Source organism: Anser brachyrhynchus (assembly GCF_964034855.1).
Source record: "Anser brachyrhynchus genome assembly, chromosome: 8".
Taxonomy (NCBI): domain Eukaryota; kingdom Metazoa; phylum Chordata; class Aves; order Anseriformes; family Anatidae; genus Anser; species Anser brachyrhynchus.
In genome coordinates, this window is record NC_137702.1 from 11,242,326 (window position 1) to 11,268,075 (window position 25,750).

The following is a 25,750-nucleotide window of genomic DNA, read 5'->3' on the forward strand; positions in this document are numbered from 1 at the left end:
TCCACCAGGGATCCAAGCCGGACGCCCTGTGTTACTGCCCTGTGTGCAAGGCAGAATTAAGAGCATCGAGTCCCCTGCCAGTCCTCACAGGCACCAGCTGTTAAACGGTGTTTGGAAATATCCACCCAGCTGGAAATGAGAAAGCCGGCAAGGACTCACCCCAGCCCCTTCTCTGGCTGCTGACACAGCTGCTTCCTTTGTCCTTTCTTCATCCCCAGGCTCTGCTGGGCTGGACAAGCAAACCTCATGTCCCTGCTGCGGGGCTGAGCAGCCACACTGCTAAGCCATGGGGTGTAGGTGCTCCTCGTCTCCCCCATCTCCTCAGCAGCAGCAGCCAGGCAGTGCCATGGCCCACTCCCCCTTTTCCACAGAGCTGGCTGCAAATTAACGGCCCCTCTGCATGCAACCTGCAGCCAGCACCCGAGCCAGAGGCACCAGATGCTTTCTTCCTTATCCTCACTCCCCAGTTTTTGTTTTATTTATTTTTCTGTGCGTGCGTAACTGCTTGTGGGTATCAGTAATGAAGTCTGAGCTAAACGGAGCTGTGCGGTTAAGTGCTAAAGTGAATGCAAAAGGGGCAGGGATATTGTATTCAAGAGCAGCAGCATTTTTTGTACTGGCTGAAAATGACAGCCCTGGCAGATGAACCAGCTTCAGCACACACTCCTACCCACCTGATCCCGTCTCAGGCTTTGCTGGAGGTCCATGCGTACCTAACTCAGAAAGATCATGGACTTGATTCACTATCCTTCTGGAAGGAGCTTGCTTTGTCTAACGTGTACTTGTGCAGAACACATCACGGTGCAGCCAGGGGTGCTGTTTGGACATGAGACTGCCTGGCAGAAATTCTCTAGCTGCAAAGACAGCTTTCTCCTACTGTACACTGAGGACTTCAGCAGGGGTATGAAGATGCCCAAGGACACAAACCATCTGCCTTGCCTAGTCAGCAAGGAGGCAGCTCCTCCCTCAGCCAGCTGCAAGTTATCTTTATCCACAGCTGAATTACTGGGACACTGGGTCCTCCTGCAGCGTGAGGGGTACGCAGGACAGCAACGCTGCCAGCAGCTCAGGGGGAAGAGTGCAGACAGCAGGCCTACTTCATTTCTCACTTGCATTGTGTACTCAAGGTGTTCGCAGAGCTATGCAGAAGTGAGAATTTTTCTTAAAAACAGAAGTGCAGATTAAGGAGACCTCTTTTCAGGCTCTCCTACCTCCTCATCTTTGTCTACACACATTCTGTACCATTTTAATGCTTTTCCAGTACCCTCCCACGCATTTCCTTCCTTCTCTAGGTGCTGTCAGAACAGTTTTGACTTCAGCACGGTCACATTACTCATGCTGCAGCAAGGAGGCTGTGGCAATATTTGCGCAGGGATCTGCCTCAAAGATAGCAATCGCGTGGATGTTTCCCATTCCTCTGCAGACCAGGCCGGTGTGGTCAAAGGAAACCTACTGATACACCTACCTCAGCTATGCTCATTACTGGAACCAAACAACAACACATTTGTCCCCCCTCAAGCATAGCACTCTGCTGAGCAGCTCTAACAGCAATGCAAAGAAATGAAGAATGATCGTAGGAAAGAGAAAAAAGGCTTATTTTCACTTTTAGCAATACCTCATGTTGTTCATGTCAAACCTAAAATACTGAGGTTAGTGTAAAGTGTGGAGTAAGGCAGACTTAAAGGTTCCACGCAATGTCTACAAATTGTCAGGGAAAAGATGTTAACATTTTCCCCAACTAGAAAAGCTGCCTCCAGGAATATCTGCCGTTTTAGACTTCAAAGATAGGGGCTGAGGTAATAATACAATGAATAAGCAATTTATTCAAGGTCGCTCAGTGTGTCAGTAACAAAAATCCCTGACCTAAAGTAGAAGAATCCCCTTTCCCTGACTGACAGTTTAGCAAGTGAAATTCAAGAGTCAACACTAAGCAAAGAACAGAGCTACCTGACTCTGCATCCAGGTAAGGTTTTCTGATGACCGCTATTCTGGCACTGCCACTCTCTTGGCTACAGAGCGAATCTAAGGCAACTCAGCTCTTAACGCAGCTGTCTCAGGTCTGTACTTCAGTCAGGAAGGATCCGTGGTTCTATCCCTGCTCTGGTTTAAGGGCCGTGCTCCACTCAGTCCTTAAGTAAAAGAACTCTGCTCATCTCTGAAAGGCACCTGAGAAATTACTGGACAAGCACTAAGGAGATGAGTACTGGAAAAGAGTAACGCTAACAGAACAATTAGAAACACGATGAGAATTTCCAAGTTACATTGCTTTAAGATTTTAAATTAGTCTAGAGATCATCCATTTTGAGATTAGATTTATTACTCGTTCAAATTGAAAACAAAATACAGGCTACCAGAGTCTTGTTTTCATCCCATGTTTGCATTTAAAAAAAAAAAACAAACAAGCACAACTGCAGACATGTCAGACAACAGGAGCCCAGTTAGAGAACGGAAGAACAGAGATGCGTGGAAGCCTTCCGATACACGATCAGTCAGAGGGCTACACTCCTCAAACAGTGCAGAATCGGTCCAACCCCAGCTCAAAACATTGGGAAGAGAGCAGGAGTAAGCAGACCAGATTCTGCTTCTGACAGTACTGTCTCTGGTCACCTGAGAGGTCTTCTGATGGAGAAAGGCCTCCTGGAAGGCCAGCCACAGGCAAAAGAAACATTACTTCGATCGGGTGCTTTGGAAAGAATACAGTCACCTTTTTAAACCTTATAAAAAAATTAGACTGCTAGAATTCACCCTGAACAAGGGCAAACCATGATTTGTTTATACTAAAAATGCTTTTTATGGGTCCAACCTGAACCAGTCACAGATGGAAGCTTCATGAAAAGTGAAGTGAGGAGGTCTACTGCCTGCAGCATCACGTGTAATGGACCCAACGAAGGGCCGTGAGAGCTCCCAGGGGGCATACCGAGCAGGACTTCCTACTGAACACTTTGAAGAAGCCCCTGACTAGCTGATACTCTGGCAGCACCTTGCCCTTACTGGAATGATGCTGTAACATGGAAAAACACACGCCTAAAAAAGCCACTGAAAAAATTGTTGTCAAGATCAAACTCCAGGTAACTAAAAGCAAATGTACCTTTGAGACAGCTGCTCTATAAAGAGCTTTTATTGCTACCTGTTATACTTCAAGCCATAAACCCAATTTTTTTTTTTTGACAAGTCAAATAATACAGATCCCCACCCCCGAACATCAGGATCACCAATTTGAAGTTCACAGACAGGAGCCAAAACGCAGTTCAACCACTGCACTAGGATGAAGTATGTTCACATTTGAACGATGCAGCACGAGAACTGACAGGAAACTCGGAAAGGCCCTTTGTCTCGGAGTGCAGGATGGCAGCGGTCTCCAGCACAGTGCAGCCAGCTGACAAGAGCAAAGTCTGGAGCCCGCAGAAAATGCAGCAGAACAAAGCTCCTGCTCCAGAACAAGTACCAGGCATAGAAGCTCTTGGCTCAATACTCCTAGAGGTGGGTAGCAAAACCTGCTGCAGTTTAACAGCAACACTCCAAACAACTCCAGCTGTTTTGTACTAGGTATTCAGTTTAGGATGAAGCTGTTTAGAGCCAGGTGTTTGTAGCACAGGTAGCACGTGGCACCTAAAAGGTGCGGCTGAGTTATATGGCGGTTTGAGGAGAAAGCCTGAACACAGGCAGCTTTTCCCCTGGAGGGAGAATGGCAGATGGTAAAAGGAATACATTTCTCAGTAATATGCAGGTAGTGTTCAGCCTACGTGAAGTTAATACCATATCTTAAGATATGTTGAAAGAACAGGCAAGTTTGTTACGAACCTGCCAGCTCTTCTCCACATTTGCTAATAGCACATCGCTTCAGAGAGGCTTAGGTATAGGCTACGATGCTGAAGTGCAATTCTGCTTCCATTGCATAGACCAGAGTACCCACAGCTACTTCACTCTGGCCTTCATAGATCCTAGTTTTATCAACTATCCCCCATTCATCAGAAAATGATTTAATACCCTGAGACCAGGAGTTTTGGACATTAACAAAAAAAAACACACAAAGGAAAGCCACTGTCTCCTTTCAGAATCTGTTTAAGCCTTCCAATACTGATGAACAAGATATTCCACCACAAAAATGAGACAGAGGAACTCCATGAAAAATTGTGGTTGTGCAAATCTTTGCTACTCATATCAGCCTCCTGACCCTATAAAAATGTAGGGATGAGGAAGATTTTCTTTATAAAAGTTGTAGTTTATTTCTTTTCTGGTCAAGAGGTTGTATCACTACACAATACTACATGTTATTGCTAATCACAAATTGATGCACCGGGGTTTCAGAATAGTTTGGTTTGTAGCGTTCCTATGTAACAAAAGGAAAAAAGTTACAAATCCAGACTTTGCAGACACATTGCTATGTCCCTATAGAAGCAGGGATGCATTAGGTCTGTTTCACTAGAAAATTCTCCTCTCAAACTGTTTCCGGAGAACATTACCTTAGATTTCTCCAGCAGGAAAGTCACCCCATCATCCCATGCAAAAGGAAGGTGGCCAATTTGCTCCACAGCCTAAAATCCCTTTCCTACATGAACGGGAAAGGAACGTGTATTTACATGGCTCCTGCTGTGGTGTGTTAATGCTTAAGTTACTAGGAGCAAGTTGGCACGTCTTTGAGGTACACCTACTACCCAGCTGAACTCAACTTCCTATTGCTGAGGTAGCAAGTCCTCTCCAACGCAACCGGGACGTGCCCTACTTACGCTCTATAAAAATGCTGTGGTAACCTTTGCTAGACAGCAACGTGGCAGCACTCCTACCTCAGAAGAGCACTGCGCAGCTCTTCAGTAATACATCCAGTTCAGTGCATGCTTGATCTGCCGCAGACCCAAATTTAGCTGTTGTAAGCAAAAGCCCGTGGCCACACGAAGGGCAGTGCTGCCACAGAAGAGGTACTGCACTGCTTCAGGTACCACTGCCCTGCCATACCCAATACTGTGATGCTTGGATTTCAAGAAGGGAGAGTTAGAACTCCGTCCTGTTGGTCATTATTGCCTTAGTGGGAGTGGGAAGAAACTCAGAAGAAACTCTTTGGGAACTGAATGTCTATTAGGAGCTGAATGCTTATTCTTGTTAGAAGGCTGCACTGTGCAGGGCTCCAGACAGGTTTTTTTTTTTTTTTTTTGATACTGAGGCACATACAGTTAAACTCATGAGTAAGTAATTCAAAACAAGCATCAGAACAAAAATATTAAGTGGAGGGTTACATAATTTGTCCAACAGGGTTCAATTTCACATTTCGCCTGTTCACACAAGCACCTCCTGTCTGCTTGGATCTGAACAGCCTACAGCTCAACCCTCAGAAAGGAGGCGCTGAGAAACAAGAGCCTGAAGCTGCTTGCAGCAAAAAAAAAGATGGATATAAATATAAAGAGGTTCAATGTCAAGCACCAGTAATACTGCCTGCTCAAGCCCAGGTGTGGCCACCAGGGAGACTCCCAAGATCAGGAACATTATTCAGATAAAACAATAGACTTCGTAATATTCTGCAGCTGCCAAGATTCCTGGCTAGAACTCCCAGAAGAATTTGCCACCTGTCATATTGTCCCTAATAGAAAAAGCAAGACTGCTCGACGAGATGAAAGCAGCACCCCCTTCAAGCTGGCTTATTCAGTAAAGACCCAACTTCAGACCAGGAGTCTGCAGGCATCAGCTTCAGCAAACGGGATCTGTTTCACTACTGAACAGCTGCCTTTCAGCTACTGCAGAGCATCAGCTTTTTAGCTTCCTTAGAAAAAAACAAAACAAAACAAAAAACCCTGGATTTGAAGCATCCAAATATGGCCTGTTGTACTGGAGCGTTTAAATCCTTGGGGAAAGTGGGCATCTTCTTCCTCTGCCACAGGCAGCGCTTACTCCATGATGGCCCGGTACAATGCGGGTTCAATGTAATCTTCCCGGTAGCGTGAATTGATCACTCTTTGTCTCTTCCTCTCTTGTCTGACCTCCTTCTCTGCAAAGATCTCTGTGAAGCGCATATCGGAAGCTATTGACTAAATAAAAGAAAGGCAGAATTAGCCACCAGAACACAGATCAAATCCCTGCCTACACGTCCTCTTTTTGCATGTAAGGACCAAGATGGGACACCTGGGAACATTCAGACTTCTTCGAAAACTGACCTTTTGGGTTTCAGTACAAGAAAAATATTTAGGAAATTGGATTTAAAAGTCTGGGGGTAAGTTAAAGTGAGCTGTAACACAGCTTTCAAATTTAACTGAGTAGCTAATCTAAATTCAGTCACTTTCTTACTAATAAACACTCATCTGTTTCAACTTGGAAGCAATCTAGTACACTTTGTGCCTTATGTAGCAGGCAGGTTTAAACAGCTGGTGACAGGAGTCAGCTATTACATGCTCTTTGTTAAACCTCCAAAATCCTGTGTGCCTGCATTAGGTGTGCAGGACCATGCTGTAAAGCAAGATACCTATCACACCGTCCTGAGTTGCAATTTTCATAGCTGGAAGTATAAAGCAACGAAACAGGGACCCAGAGAGGCTGTGGAATCTCCATCCTTGGTGATAATCAAAGCTTGCCTGGAGGGAGCCCTGAGTAAGTCTGCCCCACTTCAAAATTCAACCTGTTTTGAACAGGTGATTGGAGCAAAGACCTGCAGGGGTCCTTTTCCACCAGAATTATTTTGCAATTAAAAATAAATAAATAAATATGGCCAGCTCTCTTAATGCCACCCTACAAAGAGGTTTCCAGGACAAAGGAGAGGAGGAACTTTGCTGCTCTTTGCAACAGAATTGCCTGATGAAGCTTACAAATACATGCACTGAGGGGGCAGTAACATGTGCTGTCTCAAACAGTGACTCTGTGCTACAAATTCCCATTATTTGCAGGAGAAGAATGAGACTCTCTCCCTCCCTCCCTCCTTTTATAGCCTGATCAAACCACCAAGCTTCCTAACAATTGAGGAGAATATCAAATTGTAAACCTTTGCTGCTGTGCACTCAGCTTGCTGTTCAAGCACAAATCAAGTAAGATTAACTTATTTAGTAGATGTTTACACCCCGTTTACCTACCAGCCTTGACTTGACTCTCTTAGGAAGCTCCTCATCCAGAGTGTACACATCATCCCTTTTCACCATCAGCTGTGATCCATCTTCAAATTCCACCTAAAAGAAAAAGAGAAGTTGTTCTGTCTGCAGTCTCAGAAATTAGAAGACTTCCACAGCTGCCCTTGCTTTCTCTTCCCTGCAGAAACCTTCTCATGAAATAACCTTCTACTAATTGGATTTTACATGATACATATGCAGGTATGCACACGAGAACAGACTTGAACCTCACCCAATCCCATGACAGCAAAAGTAGCCAAGTACATTTTGGGATATTGTTGTAACACCTGACAAGACGGTCTGGCCAGTCGCTTTAATATGTTGCCTTAATATTCACTCCTTTGGAAATGTGAAGGCAAGATGCACGAAGCAGCAAGAACAAAACCAAACTTCTTTTAGAAATAGATTAAGTTTCAGGAACTGAGTCAGCTGAAGGAAAGACCAGTGTTTTTCAGAAGCTGAGACTTTCAGGTAGGTAGCCAGATATAAGCAGAGCTGCAGGCAATCACTGTTTTGCTGTTAACTCCAGCAACTGTCACTGTTGAAAATACCAAGCAACTTCCCCTCAAGCATTTAAGCACGACCGTACTAGAACTCTGCCAGCTTTGCAAACAGCCCTATTTGAATAATCACGTTGTTGTGAACAGTGAATTTTCAGACAATTCTGTACCTGGTACATCTGGATGGCATGTGATGCGACAAACTTGGCTCCATAAACCTGTCCATCTGTCCATCTGACCTGCACAACTTCACCTTCAGCAGGAGGACCTAACTGAAGGCAGTCTCGACTCTGCAGCATAAAGGAGGAAATAAGGAATGAAGCATAAGGGTAAGCAGCTTCCTTATGTGAAGACTCAAACAACAGGGCAATCCATCCCACTCACATTAGGGACATTGCACAGCACTCCATTATTAGCTCCATTTTAGGGATTAAGAAACATCTATGTCACCTGTATTTGAATCCTGACCGTGTGCCCAATTTTGAAGTACTTCATGCAGGAATAGCATGAAAGTATGAGCAAGTTTTCGTTCAGACTTACCACTGTTAAGCAGCTAAAGATTAGCTGCACTCCATTACACCTGTTCTTCAGCTAGCCTCAGTTAACCTAAGTCAGCCTCATGTAACACCCTTAACACTGTCTTGCAGCACATCTCAGCCATAACATGCCCGAGGTATGGGACACCTAATAAATTCCATCATGAACCTGCTCTGTAGCAGCAGGAATTGACTCTCATCATGTGCCCTCTATTGGAGCCAGACTCCTACTGCATAACATACCACAATGTCTTCTGGATACAGGTTGTCGCTGAAGGAGCCATCATCAAAGTTGACCTCATAGAAAGTCTCCTTCGCAAGGCTGACCACTTCGCATTGATAGAAGCGACCATTCTTGTGCTTGCTGATGACTATCTGTCCAGGTGACAGATCTTGGAGTGCAGCCTTAGCTCGCTGAGAAGAGAAAAGCACGTTTTAAACGCAATGACACAAAGAATGCGTTGAGGCACACAGCTCTCGTGCTGGCAAACGAGGAAGCAAAATATTTAGCTCAGGTGAGTAACTATACTCAAGACACCACCAGCAGCATTTTTGGGAAAGTTCTACCTCTAGTATTTCAAATGCTTAAAACCTAATCTGTTAGCTACAGCTGTCCAATCCGAATGCAAGCTCCTTAGTAAATTAAAGTCTCATTTTTCAGAGCAATGCAAGGCCTTTACAGTAAATATTCTCTAATAGACTGCAGTGGTTTTGATGGCTAAAAGGGCTACATGGGAACTTTGTAAACTAATCAATCACTTAAGCATGAAATTCTATGACAACTCACGCAGCCTTCTGGAGACCCAGAACTAATGCCTGCATATTAAATATCATGGCACGAAAACACTATTATTCCTCATTACAACAGCCACAGGAGGAATGTAGTACTCTCTGCCCTTCTGGGCTGCAAACCAAAATACAATAAAGGACCTAAGATCACTCAGAACAGCAGCAAGACTGAGATCAGAATCCAAGACCAGTATCATTAGAATGTTTTAAAAGAGTCAAGCCTTCAGTGAAGTTTTAACAGAATTATACAATCTAAAACTTCTCATTCCCTCCGAGACACTGCTGTTCAAATCCTGGGAGTCCCACACCTACTCACCTCTGCCTGAGATGGGATCTTATGCCTGAAGCAGGTAATGAAGACAACAAACGGCCAGTCATCAGGCTGCATCATGACTCCTGCTGCTTGGGCACAGCTGACATGAAAGGACGTGGGACACCGACCGTGGGAGCACTGTACACAGCAACCTGCAATTCTCTTTCTTCGTTTTTTGCAGAAGATGCATTTCTGTGGATAGGAAACTAAAGGTCACTGGTTGGCAATAGTTTGCACTCACACAAAAAAACGTCTGGTCTAAGTGTCTGATGCTGTGCCATTTACTCTGAGAGAGCATTGCTAATCTTTGATGAAAAGAAACGGAAGGCTAACAGTTCTAGTTCATGACAAGGCAAGAATTCATACATTTAGGTAATCCCAAAGGTAAAAATATACATTAAATATCTACTATCACACCATGCACAAGACATGTGACTCAAAGAGTCAAGCACCAGGAGATGATGGATTTATCATTTTTATATATATATATTTTTTATAATACTCCTAAGTCAACAGGGTCTTTCAGCACCTGGATATTAAGTTTACATAAAAACAAGCACAAGAAATTAGCAGCTAGAATACACAGCACTGAATGAATCTTGGGGAAAACACTGTAAGAATGTCGTCTTTTAGCTACTAAGGCTGCACTTGAACTGGTTAACAGAAGGTAAGCTGAACAAGTAGTTAATTACAGTAGAGGAGCAGCTTCACCAAATTCAGAATCATGACTGAGTTCCGGTACATTTTTTGGAAAATACTTTTGGACATTACATGCTTAGGACACAGAAGAGTTACTGCTGTAGACTTTTCTAGCGGATAGCCCCATTGCAATAAGACATGATACTGACTTCAGGAGTTGTTTAAACCTGCAACAAGTATACTACTCATGTTAAATGCTAAAAAGTAAAGCGAGCCTTCGGGGAGCATCGTTAACCACCAGATCAAGCAAATATCTTTCTAATAAGAGCCTGTATTTCCTCTGATCTCTGTTGTACACAAACAGCTGTATATTCTCTCCTTCCAGACCAATACTTTCAGAATTAGCAAGATGAACAACAACAAAGGAAACCCCAGTGGTGAAGCGCGGGTGCTCCTTACCAGTCTGAAACGTTGCAGGGGGATTTTGCCAACATCTACAGGACTGCGCTCTGCGATGTTCACAAATTTTGCCTCCAGTACAGCTACAGCACACATTACGTGAACCCACCTGTCGGGACAGAAGAGGGGTGAAAAAAGGTGAACACACACTAGGCCAACATATGATGCTTTGGAGTTTAAGTAAATATAGTTCTGATTAGGCTAGCCACATAAACCTAGTTTCTGCTTGCTCACAAAGGCTGAGAACTAGCAGTGTCTTCCTGCCTTCCTACTACTAGCAAAAGGGCACGTATGGGGCAAAATACAAGACTTCTTCATACTTTCAATCAGATTTAACAGAAGAGCAATTTAGTGTGATTTATGCTCCATCACCACAACACATTTCATGGAGAAATCGAAATCTTCTTTGAGAAGGTACTGAGAGATGTTATCTCATCAGGAACCTTATTCTATGTGGTGTGTTACACCTCTGCACCTTGTGCTTATAAAACACAAAGCAATTAACAGCTGCTGTCAACAGAATGAGAGTAGCGTATTACCTGAAGAGGTGACGATTGCCTGCAGGCAATGTGGAAACAATAAACACACTTCAACATAGGTTCCCTCCTGCCCCAGTAACACGAAGTGTGAAAAGTGTTGCTGGTCACTCCATTATACCAAATGCCAAGATTTGCTTTACTAGACTAGCCTCATCTACTTGGGAATTGAGCTGCTCCCTGAAGACAATTAAAAAAAGGCTGGAACACTCACTTGTCATCATTGGCTCTCTGCAGTGCTCCTCCTCGTAATGAACACAAACAGCAGTCCTGTCACAAGGAAGAAACCGTTAGCTGAAAGAGTGAAGTCCAGAGCAATGCACTTGATGACAACTTCCTCCTCAAAATGCGCATCCAGAGGAAAAAAAAAGTTTCACTGTCAGAAGAGAACTAAATGCCTTGAACAGCTCAGCCCTTTAGCTCTCAAAAGCTGCTGCCCTGAGGACAACAGATACAGACTCCAAACCTGTCAAAGGCAAGCACAACTACCACTGAAGACTTGTTCGACTTGTTTGCTATAGTTGCCTTCTGCAAATGCAATACCCCATATTTTTTGAGGATGTTTAAAAAGATCAGGAACAAATTGAGCAAATAAAATTCAAAAGGTTGAGCACTCTGCTCATCCAGAGCCTATGCAGCTTTTCAAAGAAAAGCTTTTCTTCTTGCCTTCTGCACACGTGTGTGCCTTCCTAGCTGTTGACAGAAGTTTTTCTGCTTTAAAAGTAACAGTCTAAAAAAAAAAAAAGCCAAAATATGACAGGGTGGCTCCTAAACATTCTCTACAATTGCCTTTACACAAGAGAGAATGAAAAAACATTTAACACTATGGAAATGAACTTTCTAGCAAGTTTCCAGATATACCACACTAGATCCCTGGGAATCTTATGAGGAACTTTACCTCTTCTAAGGCATTTTCTGTGCACCTGGAGCACATCCAGTCTTCAGTGGCCTTGTCGGGGGGTACACCATAACAACCTAGAACAGACACATTTCAGTTAACAGCTTACCTACAATCAGACTCATTCCCCTAGGGTCCTGAAGTAAAGCAGCAGTTAAAAATCAATAAGCCTAGAGATAATGGTTTATACTGCAAGTTGTTCATGCAGTCAGCTCCGTATTTCAACAGCCACTGCAAATATGCACCATTCAGCTAATGGCTGAACTTGGTCTGTTTGTAGATGAACAGAGGCTTACGAGGATGTACAGACTTCGCACAGAACACTACATTTAGGGTTACGCTGGGATGCACTCACTTGCATGAACACAGACTTGGCAGTTCCTGCAGGTGATGAGTACGCTGGTTCCATCTTCCTCTAAGTAGGGGGTTGAAAGATTGAGATCAGTGCTGCAGCCAGTTGTAGTGAAGCACATTTCAGGAATCAGGGGTTTGGTTCGGATCTTCCCATCCACAGCACCTGGAGTTACTCCAGAGCTTTGACTGTTGCCTCCACACTCTGCCTGTAACACAGATATTTTTCTTCTTCACAAAAGAAGGAGGAGTATTTGTCTGGCATTTTGCTCCAATTTTTCATGTGAATGGGTAAGGGAAACGAGTTCCCAGACTTGCTACAAAATAAATTTGAACGAAAACCATAACCACAGCTCAATTCTTGGAGCAGTCCCTCCCTTGCTGCCTGATGTAGACAGACACCTGAAAACTGCAGCTGGAGTTTTCTGCTTAATAGCGTTTAGAACTCAAAGAAGCAGCTAACAGAACTTAAGTTATCTCAAATTGTTAAACTTATACATTGCCAGCACTAGTGTGTATTATACAGCTTCCGTGTAGAATTTCCAGTCCTAACAAGAACCTCCTATCAGGCAGAAATAGCAAGGTCAAACAGGAAGTATGGTCTTGGGTTTTCATGGAAATTAGGAACTACATGCAATATAGATCCTGGAAAAAATTTGAGGTCTTTATTTCCAAAATTATAGTAAAAATGTTTCTAGAGCCACTGTAATTGTACAGTGATCTCAAATAAATAATCTTAGCTCACAAAATGGGAAGGGATGAGCTATCACTAAGTTGCAGGTGGAACATGCTAGCAGACAACTACTTTGCTACTACTATGCTCAGACATAAGAAGCTCAGTGTGGGATTTCCACCTAAGCATTTTGCCAACGTGCTAATGCGGTTTGCAACCTCTTCTCAATCTGTGCATTGCTACAGCTGCACTTTGCTAAAGCACATTTACATATCATAGCTACTGTTGATGTGGATATACTAAAAAAAAAAAAAAGTATTTTCTATCTGTACCATCCACAAACACAATCTTAGCTCATTTTACTTTAAAAGAAAAGTTCTCCTTGCTAGCTCCCCAAAGACCGTGTGCTATATAGAAGTGGACTTAAAATGTTTTTTTTTTAAAAAGCACAGAAGTGAAAGTGTCGCTCTGGAAAAAAAAATAAATGGATTTTGTAATCGATTCCAACAACGTTCAAGCTCCATTCTGTGGTTCTAGCAAAAACCACAGAACATAAAAGCTTCTGTTGAACAGAAGAGTCAGTCTCTGGGAACCCGCTGACAGTCCATCAGAGGTGTGGTGAGGTTCACCAGATTGTGCTCTCCTGGAACAATTCCCTGGGAAGACTGCAACACTGATATAGCCTTTATTAAGTAGCAATGCCCAAACTGAGTAATGGCGACAACTTATTCAGGCACCTCTACTGTGTAACACTAACAGAGCTGGACTACATACCTGATACGTCTGGAAGAGCATACAAACAGCACAGTAAGGAGACTGCTGGGCCATGGTCCGGTTGTATTCCTTTTCAGCCTCAAAATTTGGTGGCCGATTCTGCCACAGCTGGCTAAGTGGCTTGGCCCAAGCTTCTGTCTCTTCAGCTTCTTCTTCAGGAGTCAGTTGCTCCGATGCCTCTGCAACAAGAGATCATTGCTCAGTGACTATGTACCCTTTCATACATTCCTTCTTGCAAATAAAACTACATAAGGCAAGATGTTATGAATGGAGATGACAAAGACTGCCACAAATTAAGTTTACAGAAGGGTGATGGGAGTCAGTAACCTAGCCTCATTTTTAAGCAGCTTCTACTGACCAAGCAACCATGCATCAGATACAAGACAGGCTCATTGGGCAAGAACAGCATCAGCTCCAAAGCGCATCAAGACTAAGGCTGTCAGCCAAAGAGTATGTATTTAAGGAAAAAAATATAAATATTTACAACAGTTACTGAAATGCTCTAAGGCTGACTCTGTTATGCAACAGACTCTGGTACTACTTTAATTGTCCTTCCAGAGTTGTGAATTTCCAGAGAATGGAACAGGAAGGAAGGAAGACACCATTCGAGAGGAAGTTTTAACGATGCAAACACAAGAAGGCGACAAGCACCTTGTCTGGGATGCAAAGGTGCAGCTTTCTGACTGCGGTGAAGAATACCGTACACCGCCCACACAAGCTGTGGCCCATTCTAAAGTTTCCCAAAGAGCACAAGGCTTACCGTCATCACTAATGCAGTCTTTAACCAAGAGCGGGTGATGGCGGGGCAGCTTGCTCAATGGCTGGCGACGACCCTTGGACTTCTTACTCTCCTTCATTGATCTTATGTACTCCTTTGCTGCCTGGACAAGGAGAAGCAATTCAGCAGTCAAGTTAGCACGTGTACTTTTGACCTTTTAAAAAAAATATTTTGAATGTAAATGATTTTATTTCTAACAAAGAAACTTGAGATGTAAACTGAGCCAACCTTTTAAAAAAGGAACTTCTTGCAGCACTTCTGCTAAGAAAAACTACATAGCAAAACTCAGTTCATGTTGATTGTTCTATTCTGTAAGAGCTCTGTTGAGCCATTTAGAGACTTAGCACAGGTCCCAGCGTAGCTTTTTATGCAAGTCTACTTATATAAGAATGGCATAAAAGATAGAAACAAAAAAAAAAGACAAACTGAATGGTTCAACTTAGAGGGGCCACAATAAGTCTCAAGAATCCTGGAAAAATAATGAGTTGGTATATCAACTTTGACATTCCAAGTTTAAAAAAAAAGTTAGAGCTCACTGGCATCTCAAACTAACAGGCTTATTTTAAATGGAAGGAAACTTTCACCTCATCTTCTTCTTACTTGCATTGGTGTCTTCCCAGACAGACTGGAAGGAGTAAACTACAACAATTGTTACTTCCTCTACCTTTAGCCTAATGTAAAAACAAGTGACACGCACTGACAAAGTTACTACTAACCTGACAAGCAAAGCAATAAAGGCAATGATTTAAGCAGCCCAGTAAATCTCTCAGTAGGATAAAAAACACCTCTTCTTTGAATCTCTCATTCCTTTAACAGCAGAAGTAAACCTTAGATTAAATGTGTCTTTCTAAATTTTTTTTATATATATATACACAAGACAGAAGAGAGCACATCATCTCTGATCCCCTACATAGAATTGGCCACTAAAATTCTCAGAAACAAATACGCTTTTGTTCAAATGGAAATAAGCATTCCCAGTTACCACTGAATGGAAAATTTGTTTTGAAATACACCATACCAGGGAAGGCCATCAACACCCATTTAAAATTTCTTCTTTTCCCTGTAAGGAGTATGCAAAGGAGACATCACATCAGCAGCACAGTATCTTCAGTTTAAATATACATGAGAACTCTAGCTCATTTTCAGCTTTATCAACAGATTTGTCCAGCTGCTGTTCCATTTCTGCAATTCTTCAGTTTTGAAGATCCAACCATTATCAGCCTCCCACTACTTCAGCACAGGCTTACAGAGGGAGACAAAGTTATTTGAGAAAACAACAACAGGTGAGACGTTAATTACAACCTCCTTTTGGTTTGTCTAACCAAGGATTCATTAAACATTCAAATTTATGTTTTCCCCAACCAGTAATTTTTTGTTCCATTATTTCTTTCTAAAAAAAGGACAGAGATGTGCACACGTATGTTATTTTATAAAAACATCAAACAAATTAATGTGCTCATAATAAAGGGCTGGATTGAACTAGATTTACTTTAGGTACAAACAGGCATCTGTAGCCACAAAAGGACCTGGATGAGCCTGTAACACTACCATCTCAAAACCACCAAGCTACACTTTCGCTTAAAGCACCTGAATAATTTAGAGAAGTTCTCAAAACAAGAAATCTCCTTGTTTTCTAGAAGAGGAAAGAGAGTAAGACGTTCGTCTTAATTTTCTGTTGTTGTTCAGCAAATCCTATAGAAGTTAAAAACAGATTATTGACTAAGCAACATGCTACCAAAACAGCAATGAAATGAAAATGTAATCTGCACAGAGAGAAGTTGTGTCACAGTAAATCCCTGACCACGTAACACAGCCCTTTAGCTTGCCATACTCATGCCATTCGTACCTCTGCCAGTTCTTGTTCATTCATGCTGGCAGTAGCACTGGTTTTCTTTCCTGAAGTCTGTTCACTGTCAGATCCACTTGCATCCCCTTTAGCGTAGCTATGGACTGTAAGCACCCCAGCTGGCCCAGGTACAGTTCTTTTTGGCAACAGATCAGTCGATTCAGAGTCTGAAGAACCAGAATACGCTGGCGAGCCGGACTGAACGCTGCACGTTGCACTCTGCTTCGAAGTCGGCAAAACTGAAGTAGAATTTGAAGCATGCGAAATGGAGAGGTCCAACGCAGCTGCTTCTTGCTCTTCCTCGTCTTCCTCCTCAAGCTTCACAGCTTTCAGTTCTTCAAATTTGGCCAAGCCCCCGCAATCTAGAAGAAAGGATATACTGATTCCTTCTAAAGTCTGGGCTGCAGAGAGAACAGCCTGTAACCACTTGCACAAAGTCAAACAGGAAAGCAGACTACTAGACAAGATAGAAATGTGACACTAAGTCATGTAAACAGGAGATCATTAATTCAAACACCTATAAAATCATGGTTGCCTTGGAGAGAGAGAATAGAAGCATCTGCTCATTGCATCTTACATTACATGAACCAAGGTACATCAAACAAAACTACCAGAAGGTGGGTTCAAAATAAACAGGAGATGGTCCCTTACACAGTGTAGCTAGACAGTGCACCTCCTGGCCACATGAGGCTGTGGGTAAGAGCTTACAAGGGTTCAATGAAGACTTAACAGAAGGAGGAAAAAAACCACAAACCAATAGAGGATTATTAATTACAAGTTGCAAATGTCTGGAAAACAGAATACAAAAGAGAGGCATCACGTACATATTTGCCCTCTTCTTATATTGTTCCAATATGTACCTCAATCCTCCCTTAAAAGCAAGGATAATTGCCCCCGTACAAGCCACGTTAACTTCCTCTTGCATACTGATTACAAAATTACTAAGAAAACATCCATACAGCACAGCAGAGCCACACTACCAGGCAGCGTGCATATGTTTTATAGAAACTGTACAATTGCTTAGTAAACAGGTCACCCTGTACAACAGTGCTATACAGAGGACCTTACGCTGCTAAGTATCGAATAAACTTCAGTATGCCAGCAGACAAAACAAAATCAGAAGTCAAAAGCCAGAAACATCCATTTCTTAAGCAAGTCTCTTGTAATACTTCCTTTTAGTTCAGCTGAAAACCAACATCCGCATGAACTACCTGCATTCAAGCAGATACAGGATGGCTGCCTACACGTGCTCTTCCCCTACATATAAATATTTTTAACATGTAATTCTCACTGGACTGTTATCCATATACAGGCTACAAAAGCTTGCAACTCAAACTGTGTTTATCTCATTTTCTCAAAGCGGTGACTACTCAAAAGCGTCAGCCAAATTTAACTAAAGGGCACAACGTAAAACTGTTCTAGCTCTACTCTCTGGTCCCAAAAATTAGATGCCAATATCTCAAGTCTCATGACAGTAAGTTTCTGACATGCTTTCCATGGCTCTGACAAATTAGTGTCTGCCTTTTTTTTTTTTTTTTTTGACATGACAACATTCTACCATCTATGGGACATCTATTCTCACCATCTATGAGACAGCACTGCAGACTCAGGTCTAACAGCTTTTTCTCTGAAGATTAATACCCTGTCCTCCAGTACCAAGATAAAGCTTGACACAGTTACCTGAAAGCTTGCACCCTTGTTCACCCTGCTGCCCATGTTCACTTGTGGGTATCTCACAAGGCTGTGCCGTGTCTGCTTCATCCTGCGCAGAGCTCAGCTCCTCCTTGGGGAAGGCCTCACTCTCACTCACTTCCTGAGGTACTTCCAGGCAGACTCGGTGCCTTTTGGTTCCTATGCGATGCTTGGGCACACTGCAGAAGAGAAATTCACACCAGGTTACCAAACACATCATGAGTTTGCTGAACTTATGTCTGGACACACAAAATACAGCCTGGTCTGGGTCACGTTGTTTTATGATACAGCATCTGGCAAGCTAAACAGTTTCCAAGTTATTCTGAAGTGTTTCCTTTTCCTTTATAGGAGCAGAACCAGTATTCCTCAGCACCTGTTAACCGTGTAGTAGGTACCTGGTAACTGCGTAGTATGTTCTAGCCAGACATTTTTTTACCTTAAAAACAAAATAAACGAACAAAGATTTAGGAGTACTTGCTGACGCTGGTTGAAAAACCTAAGGTGATTAGCCTGTCACACACCAATGTTGCAACTTGGAGTACTGATACTACTGGACTTCGCTAGCAAGTACCATCTCATGATCCCAATACGCTGCCTTTTTCTTCTGACCTCCAAATATATGGTAAACACTTCCAATACAGGCTTTGGACACCTGTCCAAAGATGAAGAACTATCTTCAAAGCTAGTGCATTTCTCATCTACAACAGGATATCATAACTTGGATTAAAAGAGTTAAAAGAACAAAAATAAAGAATAAACCCTTTTCCCAAGGAAAAAAAGTCTATTGCTAACTCCAACTGCTATTGTTTTATGGGAACAGCAAACAATTAAATCGCAGCAGGATCCAATTGCTAATAACCATAACAGAAAAGCAGAGAACTATGTACAGCACTACCTTTTTGCCTCATCCCCATCCACCTCCTCTTTACACGTCTCTCCTGTTTCCATTTCCTCAGCATACTGCTTCCCACTCTTGACTTTTTGCATAAGATCCCCTTTAAGGAACTCTGCTGCTTCCGGTGTTGGAAGAGTATGGTCAATGACAGTCACGTCCTTCCCGGCCTTCCAGAGCTTGTAACGGTCCGGCTGGTACTTCCTCACAAACACATCCATGGAGATCTTCACCATGTCCTTCCGGCACGAGCACTGGAGTCACAGAAAAAATTCAAGTAAGGCTACATACTCAACAGCTTTACTCTGCACTCCCACATCACTTTGCTTTCAGGAGCTTAAATGAAGAAAAAAAATTATCCCAGTTTTATGTATTTAAGCCTCAGAACACACTCTTTCTCACAAAATTAAAACAGCATGTATTAAGCTACTCACTAAAAACCGGACAGAAAAGTCAGCAACAACAAAACAGGAAAGATGCTACCACAGTAACTAAGAAAGCAAGCTCACCAACTTATTTACATAGTTGCTGGTAGAAGCTGACAGCCTTAAAAATCCATGGGCTCATGCAAGAACAGCCAGCAAAACCAGAGACTGTAACAAGGAAGCTGGAGCCATACATACTCCGGGCCTACCCAGAGCAGCGGAGGCTCCCCTTACCTGGTTATAGGTAAAACCAGTGTTTGAAAGCATTCACTTCAACGTAACTTCTGAAAACGTAATCTATGTTTGTAAGGCACCTCCTACAGGGATATAACATTATCCAGTCTAAAGGTTCATTGATAAATGACTTAAATTACTGAAGCCATACGCGAAGCTAAACAGTCGATAAACAATGGGTAAAATGTCAGACAAAATACTGACGAGTCCTGACCACTAAGCACACCCTTTGATCTTTGGAAAGATGCTAGTCAGCCTCCTGCTCTTCTCTGAAGCCCCACTTGATCTACACAAGGTGAGAAAACATGCTTTCTGCTAAAGAAAGATATGAGGCTGACTGGGCAACGTTACCGTCTCAGGAAGTGAACATCACATCTTAAATTGGACAAAGCGCTGAATTCACTTCCTTAGAACAAACATCAGGGGCGTAAAGAGGAGCAGAGCATCAGGCACTGCACTCAGCTTATCTGTATGCAACAGACCGCTTACCAGTACAGACTGCTTCCCATACTCAATCCACCGAAGAGTAGCAAAGTTGGTAGATTCAGCACAGTTAAATCCATGATTAAAGCCAGCATGATAACTATAAGGAAAGGTTATCATGAACTCTCCAGCTTCCTGCGTCACCTAGAAGGCAATTGAGACACCGCACTGTGATTCACAGCTTAAGAGTCAACTCTGTGGGTCTGAATAAAAGCAGCTTCTGTAATCCACATGTGCAACATATCTGAAACCCCTACCCACGCTCAGTAATTGGAGTTACTTGCTGCAATGGCTAAAATTCATACATGTCTTCACTACTCTCTTACTTAAATATTTGTTTACTAGAAGGCAACACTCAACAGTTTTTACTAAAACACGACAGAACTGATCAAAATAGCATGGAAGTAGCTATACATGTGAAATACTCTGCAATAAGGCACCTGGAATTCGTAAAGACCCTCATGTGTATTTGCTGCTATTTGGTTGAAGAGTATCCAACGCCAACTAAAATTTCTATCCACACACACCTTGGAAACTTATTGCTGTTCTCACTCAAGTACAACTCTCGGTCAGCTCCTCTTCAACACATCCCCACTGCCTGGCAAAGGTTCATGCAATCCTTCAGCTGCCCCTGCAGATGTAACAGTACTTCTGAATAAGGACTCAAAGACTAGACTACATTTATACTGCTGTATAAATGGAGGTACAGTGGGAAAGGATTGCTATATGTCCTCCCTGTTCCTATTTCCTCTCTAAGCACCTGCTATCGGCTGCTGTTTGAGATGAGACTGGGCTGCATGAACCTTTTGACTGTGTGACTGTGACTACTTTTCTACACCTTATCAAAAGGGATGCCGTATTTCTTCAGTATTGATGGAGAGATCAGGGTCATCTTGTGACGGAGAAACGCTTCACAGCTCTGGGCACTTCCCGGAAAGAATCCTGTTTAAAATAAAAGCAAGCAATGATATTATTGCTCTGCTGTGAATTGAATTATTTTTTCAGTAACTTTTACTAAAAGTTATTGTCCAAACAGTATTTTTGCCTAGGCCTAGAAGTTGTGGCCATCTTGTTAGAAGTGCACTAGCTTGCATTCTGAAGAAAAAGAACAACTCCTGGAGATGTCCTTAAGAGATGCCCATTTGAAAGAGAGTAAGACCACACACAGATGGATCTTCCCTCGGCTATAATCTTCCAGATCTAACAACCAGTAGTAAGAATTGCACGATTACCTTTGGCAAGTCTCTCCAGCCGCTTCCCATGCTCTGGAGGGATAGAGTACCTGCAAGCCATAAGAACAACTCTGTTAAGCTCAAGTGACATGACAAAATCTCAAAGTTTGACTGGAAACCATAACAGGGCATCAAGGCATGAATTACTGTTGTTTTTTTTTTCTTTTAAAAATTCCTCCACCTCCACACTATCTCTTTCAGAGTTTGATGATACAAAGCTAAAAATCTTTATCAAGGACTTTCACCCCCTATCCTTAAGAAAATCAAAAGCCAAAAGCTGACCATCTCCTCTAGGGCCTTTTACTTAAGCAGCCAAGGAAATAAGAAGTCTAATGCACGTAGTTAGCAGATCTGTGCATCAAAGCGTAAGTTGCAAGAAGAAAGGGAGGAGCACTTCCTAACCTGAGTTCGCAGGCCCGCAATATACCCAGTACAAGAAGAAACACAGAGCAAGACAGAAAATGGAATCGTATCTTTCAGCAGCTCAGTCCAAGGATGGACTAGATCAGGTGTGATGCCGCATCCTCAACGGGCACAACTTGCAGCATGCTTGTTAGCACTATGTCTCTCTCTGTACAACCTTTGTACGAGTGCCACAAAACTCGTGGTTGGTTTCAGTTACTCTAGCCAAACCAACTACTTAGGATTTCTTTTGATCTGGGACAGTCTGCTACAACCTTGATGGAGTTCCTTGCTGAGTAAAGCAGACTAAAGCATCAGCAAAGTTAACTTTTTTCCACTTACTACTGTAAAAGAAGCAACAGCCAAAAGGTTTAAAACTGACTCAATTATTCTGTTTATTCCCATGCTATTGCCACTGCATGGGGTTGTTCGCTGGTCACATGGTGCTAGCTATTATTTCTGACTTCAAAGTTGCATTAAAAGGCAGCCAAAAATACTAGTTTCCAACAAAATTGCCATGGAAACAATTGTTGAAGTTGCTTGAGAAATTCATTTGTGAACAGAAGGGAATGATTCACTCTTAAAATGCAACCCATACTACAGAAAAATTCAGAAATCTCCCATAAAAAAAAATCACAAAAGCCTTGACACTGGGCAAACGATTCAGCAAAATCCACTAGCCTGCTTTTATATCTATGATAAACAGCTACATTCCAAAGCCTGTCAAAAATTGTGACTGCACAATGACAGGCTTAATACCCCTGTATGGCCATTTTAGAGCTCAGGAAATCTTAAGTAAGTTTTCCAGGTTCTGGCCCTATCACACCAGATACTGTCCACCTGACATTATAATTCTGGAAAACTCTTTGCATCACAACAGCAAAGAGATTTTCTAAAGGTAACCAAACAAATTCTACTGAGGCCACGTACTGGCTTCAAATTCCTTACAGCTTTCTAATGCTCTTTTCATCAGATCCAACTGCACTGCAAGATAGGAGGGATAGTAATTCCCTTACTCAACTCTGGTAACTTCACCCACTTTGACTCCAATATTTTATGGTATTCTTTTCCTACATCTAGAAGCTTCCCTTGAAAACCTTACCATGACTTGGGTTCCCCAAAATGCAAGTAATTAATACTGTAGAGATCCATGTCTTCAGTATGCCACGCAAATGAAGTTTTCCACATGCCAAAATAGAGGTAAGGAGTATTCACTCCTTCGATGGTTATGCCACTTTCGTTCTCCACGATATCCAGGATTGTGTTCAATCTGCCAATATTCCACGCATCTACGTGCTGCAAAACAGAAATCTCATCTTAAATGAGCATTACAAAGAACAGGGCCACACAACTAAGACAACAGTCGCAAAAAGTTATCAGGTGCTTGTGATCAAACAGCACCTCAGGACAAGCCATTTACTGGCATAGTTCAAATCATCAGCTAGCTCACCTAAAACAAGCTTCCCGTGGTGTTACCTTACATACTGATTGCTTACCAGACGCTTTTATGGAGAAAAAGAACTTACCAGCTGACACAGTACGGATTAGGAAAGAGAAACAGTCATGAAGCTACAGACTTCACACAGCAGAGAACAACAGTGCAAGCTCGAGCTGATGTTCTAAGAGATGGCAGACTGAACCTTCTTGAACAGAAACAATTTTCATCCCAAACTTTGTTTTTTAAAGTGAATTAGAATTTAGGAGACTAGCCACCAGAATACATGCCCTTTTCATATGTTTATCATCCTAAGATGCAGTGGCTACAGAGCCGTGACACGAAAGTAAATGCACTAACGGATACCAAAGCAGTGCACGTTCACTGATTAACACTATTCAGGACAAAGCACCGTAAATCAAAGACTTACGTGACAGTGGTTCTTTCATTTTAGAAGTCAACTGTACTACACTTAGTAGGTGTACTTAGTAAGTGTTAACACTAACATTTACTAAGCAAGTGTTACTCTTAGTAAGTGTTAGTAGTTGAATACTCACAGAGGTTCCCTAGAGCACTACCTCTAGTAGCCTTTTTAAACTATCCGGTTTAAACGGGAAGTGTATCACAGAAATACAGCTTATTGTGCTCCTTCTTACTCAAGAAGCTGGAACTCTGCAAAGGCTATTGTTAATTCTTTCTGAAAGTTAGAGTCAAATGCTGCAAGAGCATTTATGGAATGCAAGACAACACATACAGAGATAACTGTTACCGGAAAACCAAAACCGTCTTACCTTCTCATAAAGCGTGCCATTAACATCAGCACCGTAGATTGGGGCATTGAACGTAAGGTTCTTCCAGTATTTTCGCTCAAGGTCTTCGAAGTCCGTGTAGCGGGGTGTGCAGTACCTAAAATACCAAACAAACAACAAAAAAAAGACTTTGCAGTTTGATACTTGAGGAGTTTAAAACAACATTCTCCACCACTGAAGGAATCAAAAGCTACAGCAAAGACACCTAATGCATGTTATCAGCCAGACCGCTGCCCCTCCCAGAACAGCAACCACAGCTGAGACTTGGAAACCAAGGAACACAAAGAAAATAACCTTCTCTGTTTCCTAGTTTACTTTCATTTTTGCCTACTGCACTTTTCTCAGCTCAGGATAATTCCACTTTCTACTTGTTGCTACTTAGCGAAGAAGGATGCATTTGAAACCGGAAATGACACAGAGGCTAACTCGACAAAAACAACAATAAAGCGTGAAAGCGAAACCCCTAATTCCCAGACTCACCTGCTCGTAGACTGGTCAAGCACGCTCAGTTTACCAACGAAATATTTGTTCGCTATGTCCACTCCTCCTTACTATGTACCGGCCTTGTTTGCTATGTCCATTCCTGCTTACTGCGTACCGGCCTCTTTGTGCACAACCAAACGTACGCTCTGACACATAGGAAACGCATACGTACCTTCCAGACGATTACATACGTAGCATTAAGCTAACTTTCCGAGAATTGCTCTATTAGAGAAGCAGAACCTTAAAGCCATCGATGCGGTGCGCCCTTGCAAGACGAAATAAGCTCCAGCAGGCAGGCTGCAGCTAGCCGTGTCAACGCCGCTTCTCAATAGTTGTTTCAAAGGCTGTTTTTTTCTTAAGAGCGCTTTCCCCTCCCTCCTCACGGCCGCCACACGCCTCCCTGCGCCGCTGGGTGCCAACACCGGCTCCCTCACAGCCCGGGGCAGGCGGGGGGGGCTCGGTGGCAGGCAGGGAGCGCCCCCCCGCCCCCCGCCTCGGGGCCGCGTTCCGGGTCGGGCCGGTGGCGGCGGGCGCCGGGACCTACTTGTCGCTGTTGGCGATCCTGCGGAACTCGCGCACCGTCATGGCCTTCTTCTGGATGTTGTACTGCGTGAAGAGGCCGGACTGCCCCGTCACCACCTGCTGGATGGGCGCCGGGATCACCAGCTCGTCGATGTCGTCGTAGCACCGCCGCGGCCTCCACTCCTTGGGGGGCACGATCTGAGGGGGGAGAGGGCACCGGGAGGGGCACCGTGAGGCGCACAAAGGGGCCGGGGGGGGTGGAGGGGGGGGGGGGGGGGCAGGGCCCGCAGGCCCCGGGGGGAGGCTGAGGGGGACGGGAGCGGCCCCACCTTGGCCAGCCCGGCGCGGTGCGCTCCCTGCGCCTCCACGTAGGCGATGTAGCGGCTGAAGTCGCGGAACTGCTCCATGCTGGGCCGGAAGGTCATGATCCGCGCGCCGGGGTTGGGGCCCTCCAGCTCCGAGGCCATGGTGCCGGGCGGCCGCTGCACGGAGGGGAGCGGGGAGGGGGGGGGGGAGGGAGGGGGGCGGGCAGGGGGCGGGTCAGCCCCGCGGCTCCTCCCCGCTCCCGGCCCCGCCACCCAGCCAATCGCCGCGGGGTCCGCGCCGGCCCCGCCCGCCCATTGGAGGAGGACGACTGCCCGTCAAGCGCGCGGCCCCCCCCCCCTCTCCCCCTCCCCTCCCGGCCCGGCGCGGAGGGATCCCGCCCCCCCTCGCGGAGGTCCTCTCGCGGCTCGCCCACCCCCTCCGCCCCGCTGTATCCCTCCGCACCACGCGCCCAATGAGGCCCCGCAGCACGACGCCGCCGACGCCACCGTCGGCCGCTCCCCGCCGCCCCGCCCCGCCCTCGCCGCCGCAGCCAATCGCCGCCCCGCTCTCCTTCCGCGGCCAATAGGAATTCGACGTCCCGTCGGGGCCGGCCAGCGAATCAGGAGGCCGGGAGCGGGGCGGTTGCTAGGCGGGCGGGGCA

The 25,750-nt window shown here is 44.0% G+C and overlaps 1 protein-coding gene and 1 long non-coding RNA gene across 2 annotated transcripts; one reads left to right on the forward strand and one right to left on the reverse strand.

Annotated features, from left to right (window-relative positions):
* The first annotated feature begins 196 nt into the window (after positions 1-196).
* LOC308199378 lies at positions 197-2,454 on the forward strand. Its single transcript, XR_013954594.1, has 2 exons — positions 197-1,149; positions 1,293-2,454. It is a non-coding gene; the product is annotated as an uncharacterized lncRNA (long non-coding RNA).
* Positions 2,300-25,632, reverse strand: KDM4A (lysine demethylase 4A). Its single transcript, XM_080603455.1, has 22 exons — positions 25,552-25,632; positions 25,113-25,265; positions 24,806-24,981; positions 23,761-23,875; positions 22,637-22,830; positions 21,133-21,182; positions 20,739-20,842; positions 19,907-20,044; positions 18,762-19,012; positions 17,855-18,045; positions 16,175-16,536; positions 14,311-14,431; positions 13,551-13,729; positions 12,108-12,312; positions 11,753-11,829; positions 11,069-11,124; positions 10,319-10,427; positions 9,224-9,412; positions 8,362-8,532; positions 7,753-7,872; positions 7,050-7,142; positions 2,300-6,017 (listed from the first exon to the last, which is right to left on the reverse strand). Exons 2-22 carry the CDS (start codon positions 25,248-25,250, stop codon positions 5,877-5,879), a joined length of 3,180 nt encoding a protein of 1,059 aa, XP_080459581.1. The 5' UTR covers positions 25,251-25,265; positions 25,552-25,632; the 3' UTR covers positions 2,300-5,876.
* Between the last annotated feature and the right edge of the window lie 118 nt (positions 25,633-25,750).

What these genes read in the sequence shown, in the direction of transcription:
- KDM4A (XM_080603455.1), bottom strand. Translation starts at nt 25,250, where the DNA reads ATGGCCTCGGAGCTGGAGGGCCCCAACCCCGGCGCGCGGATCATGACC. An exon ending in ACCGCGCCGGGCTGGCCAAG is followed by an intron (nt 24,982 to 25,112) that starts GTGGGGCCGCTC and finishes CTCCCCCCTCAG; the next exon opens with ATCGTGCCCCCCAAGGAGTG. An exon ending in CCAAGTCTGTGTTCATGCAA is followed by an intron (nt 11,830 to 12,107) that starts GTGAGTGCATCC and finishes TGTCTGTTCTAG; the next exon opens with GTTGTTATGGTGTACCCCCC.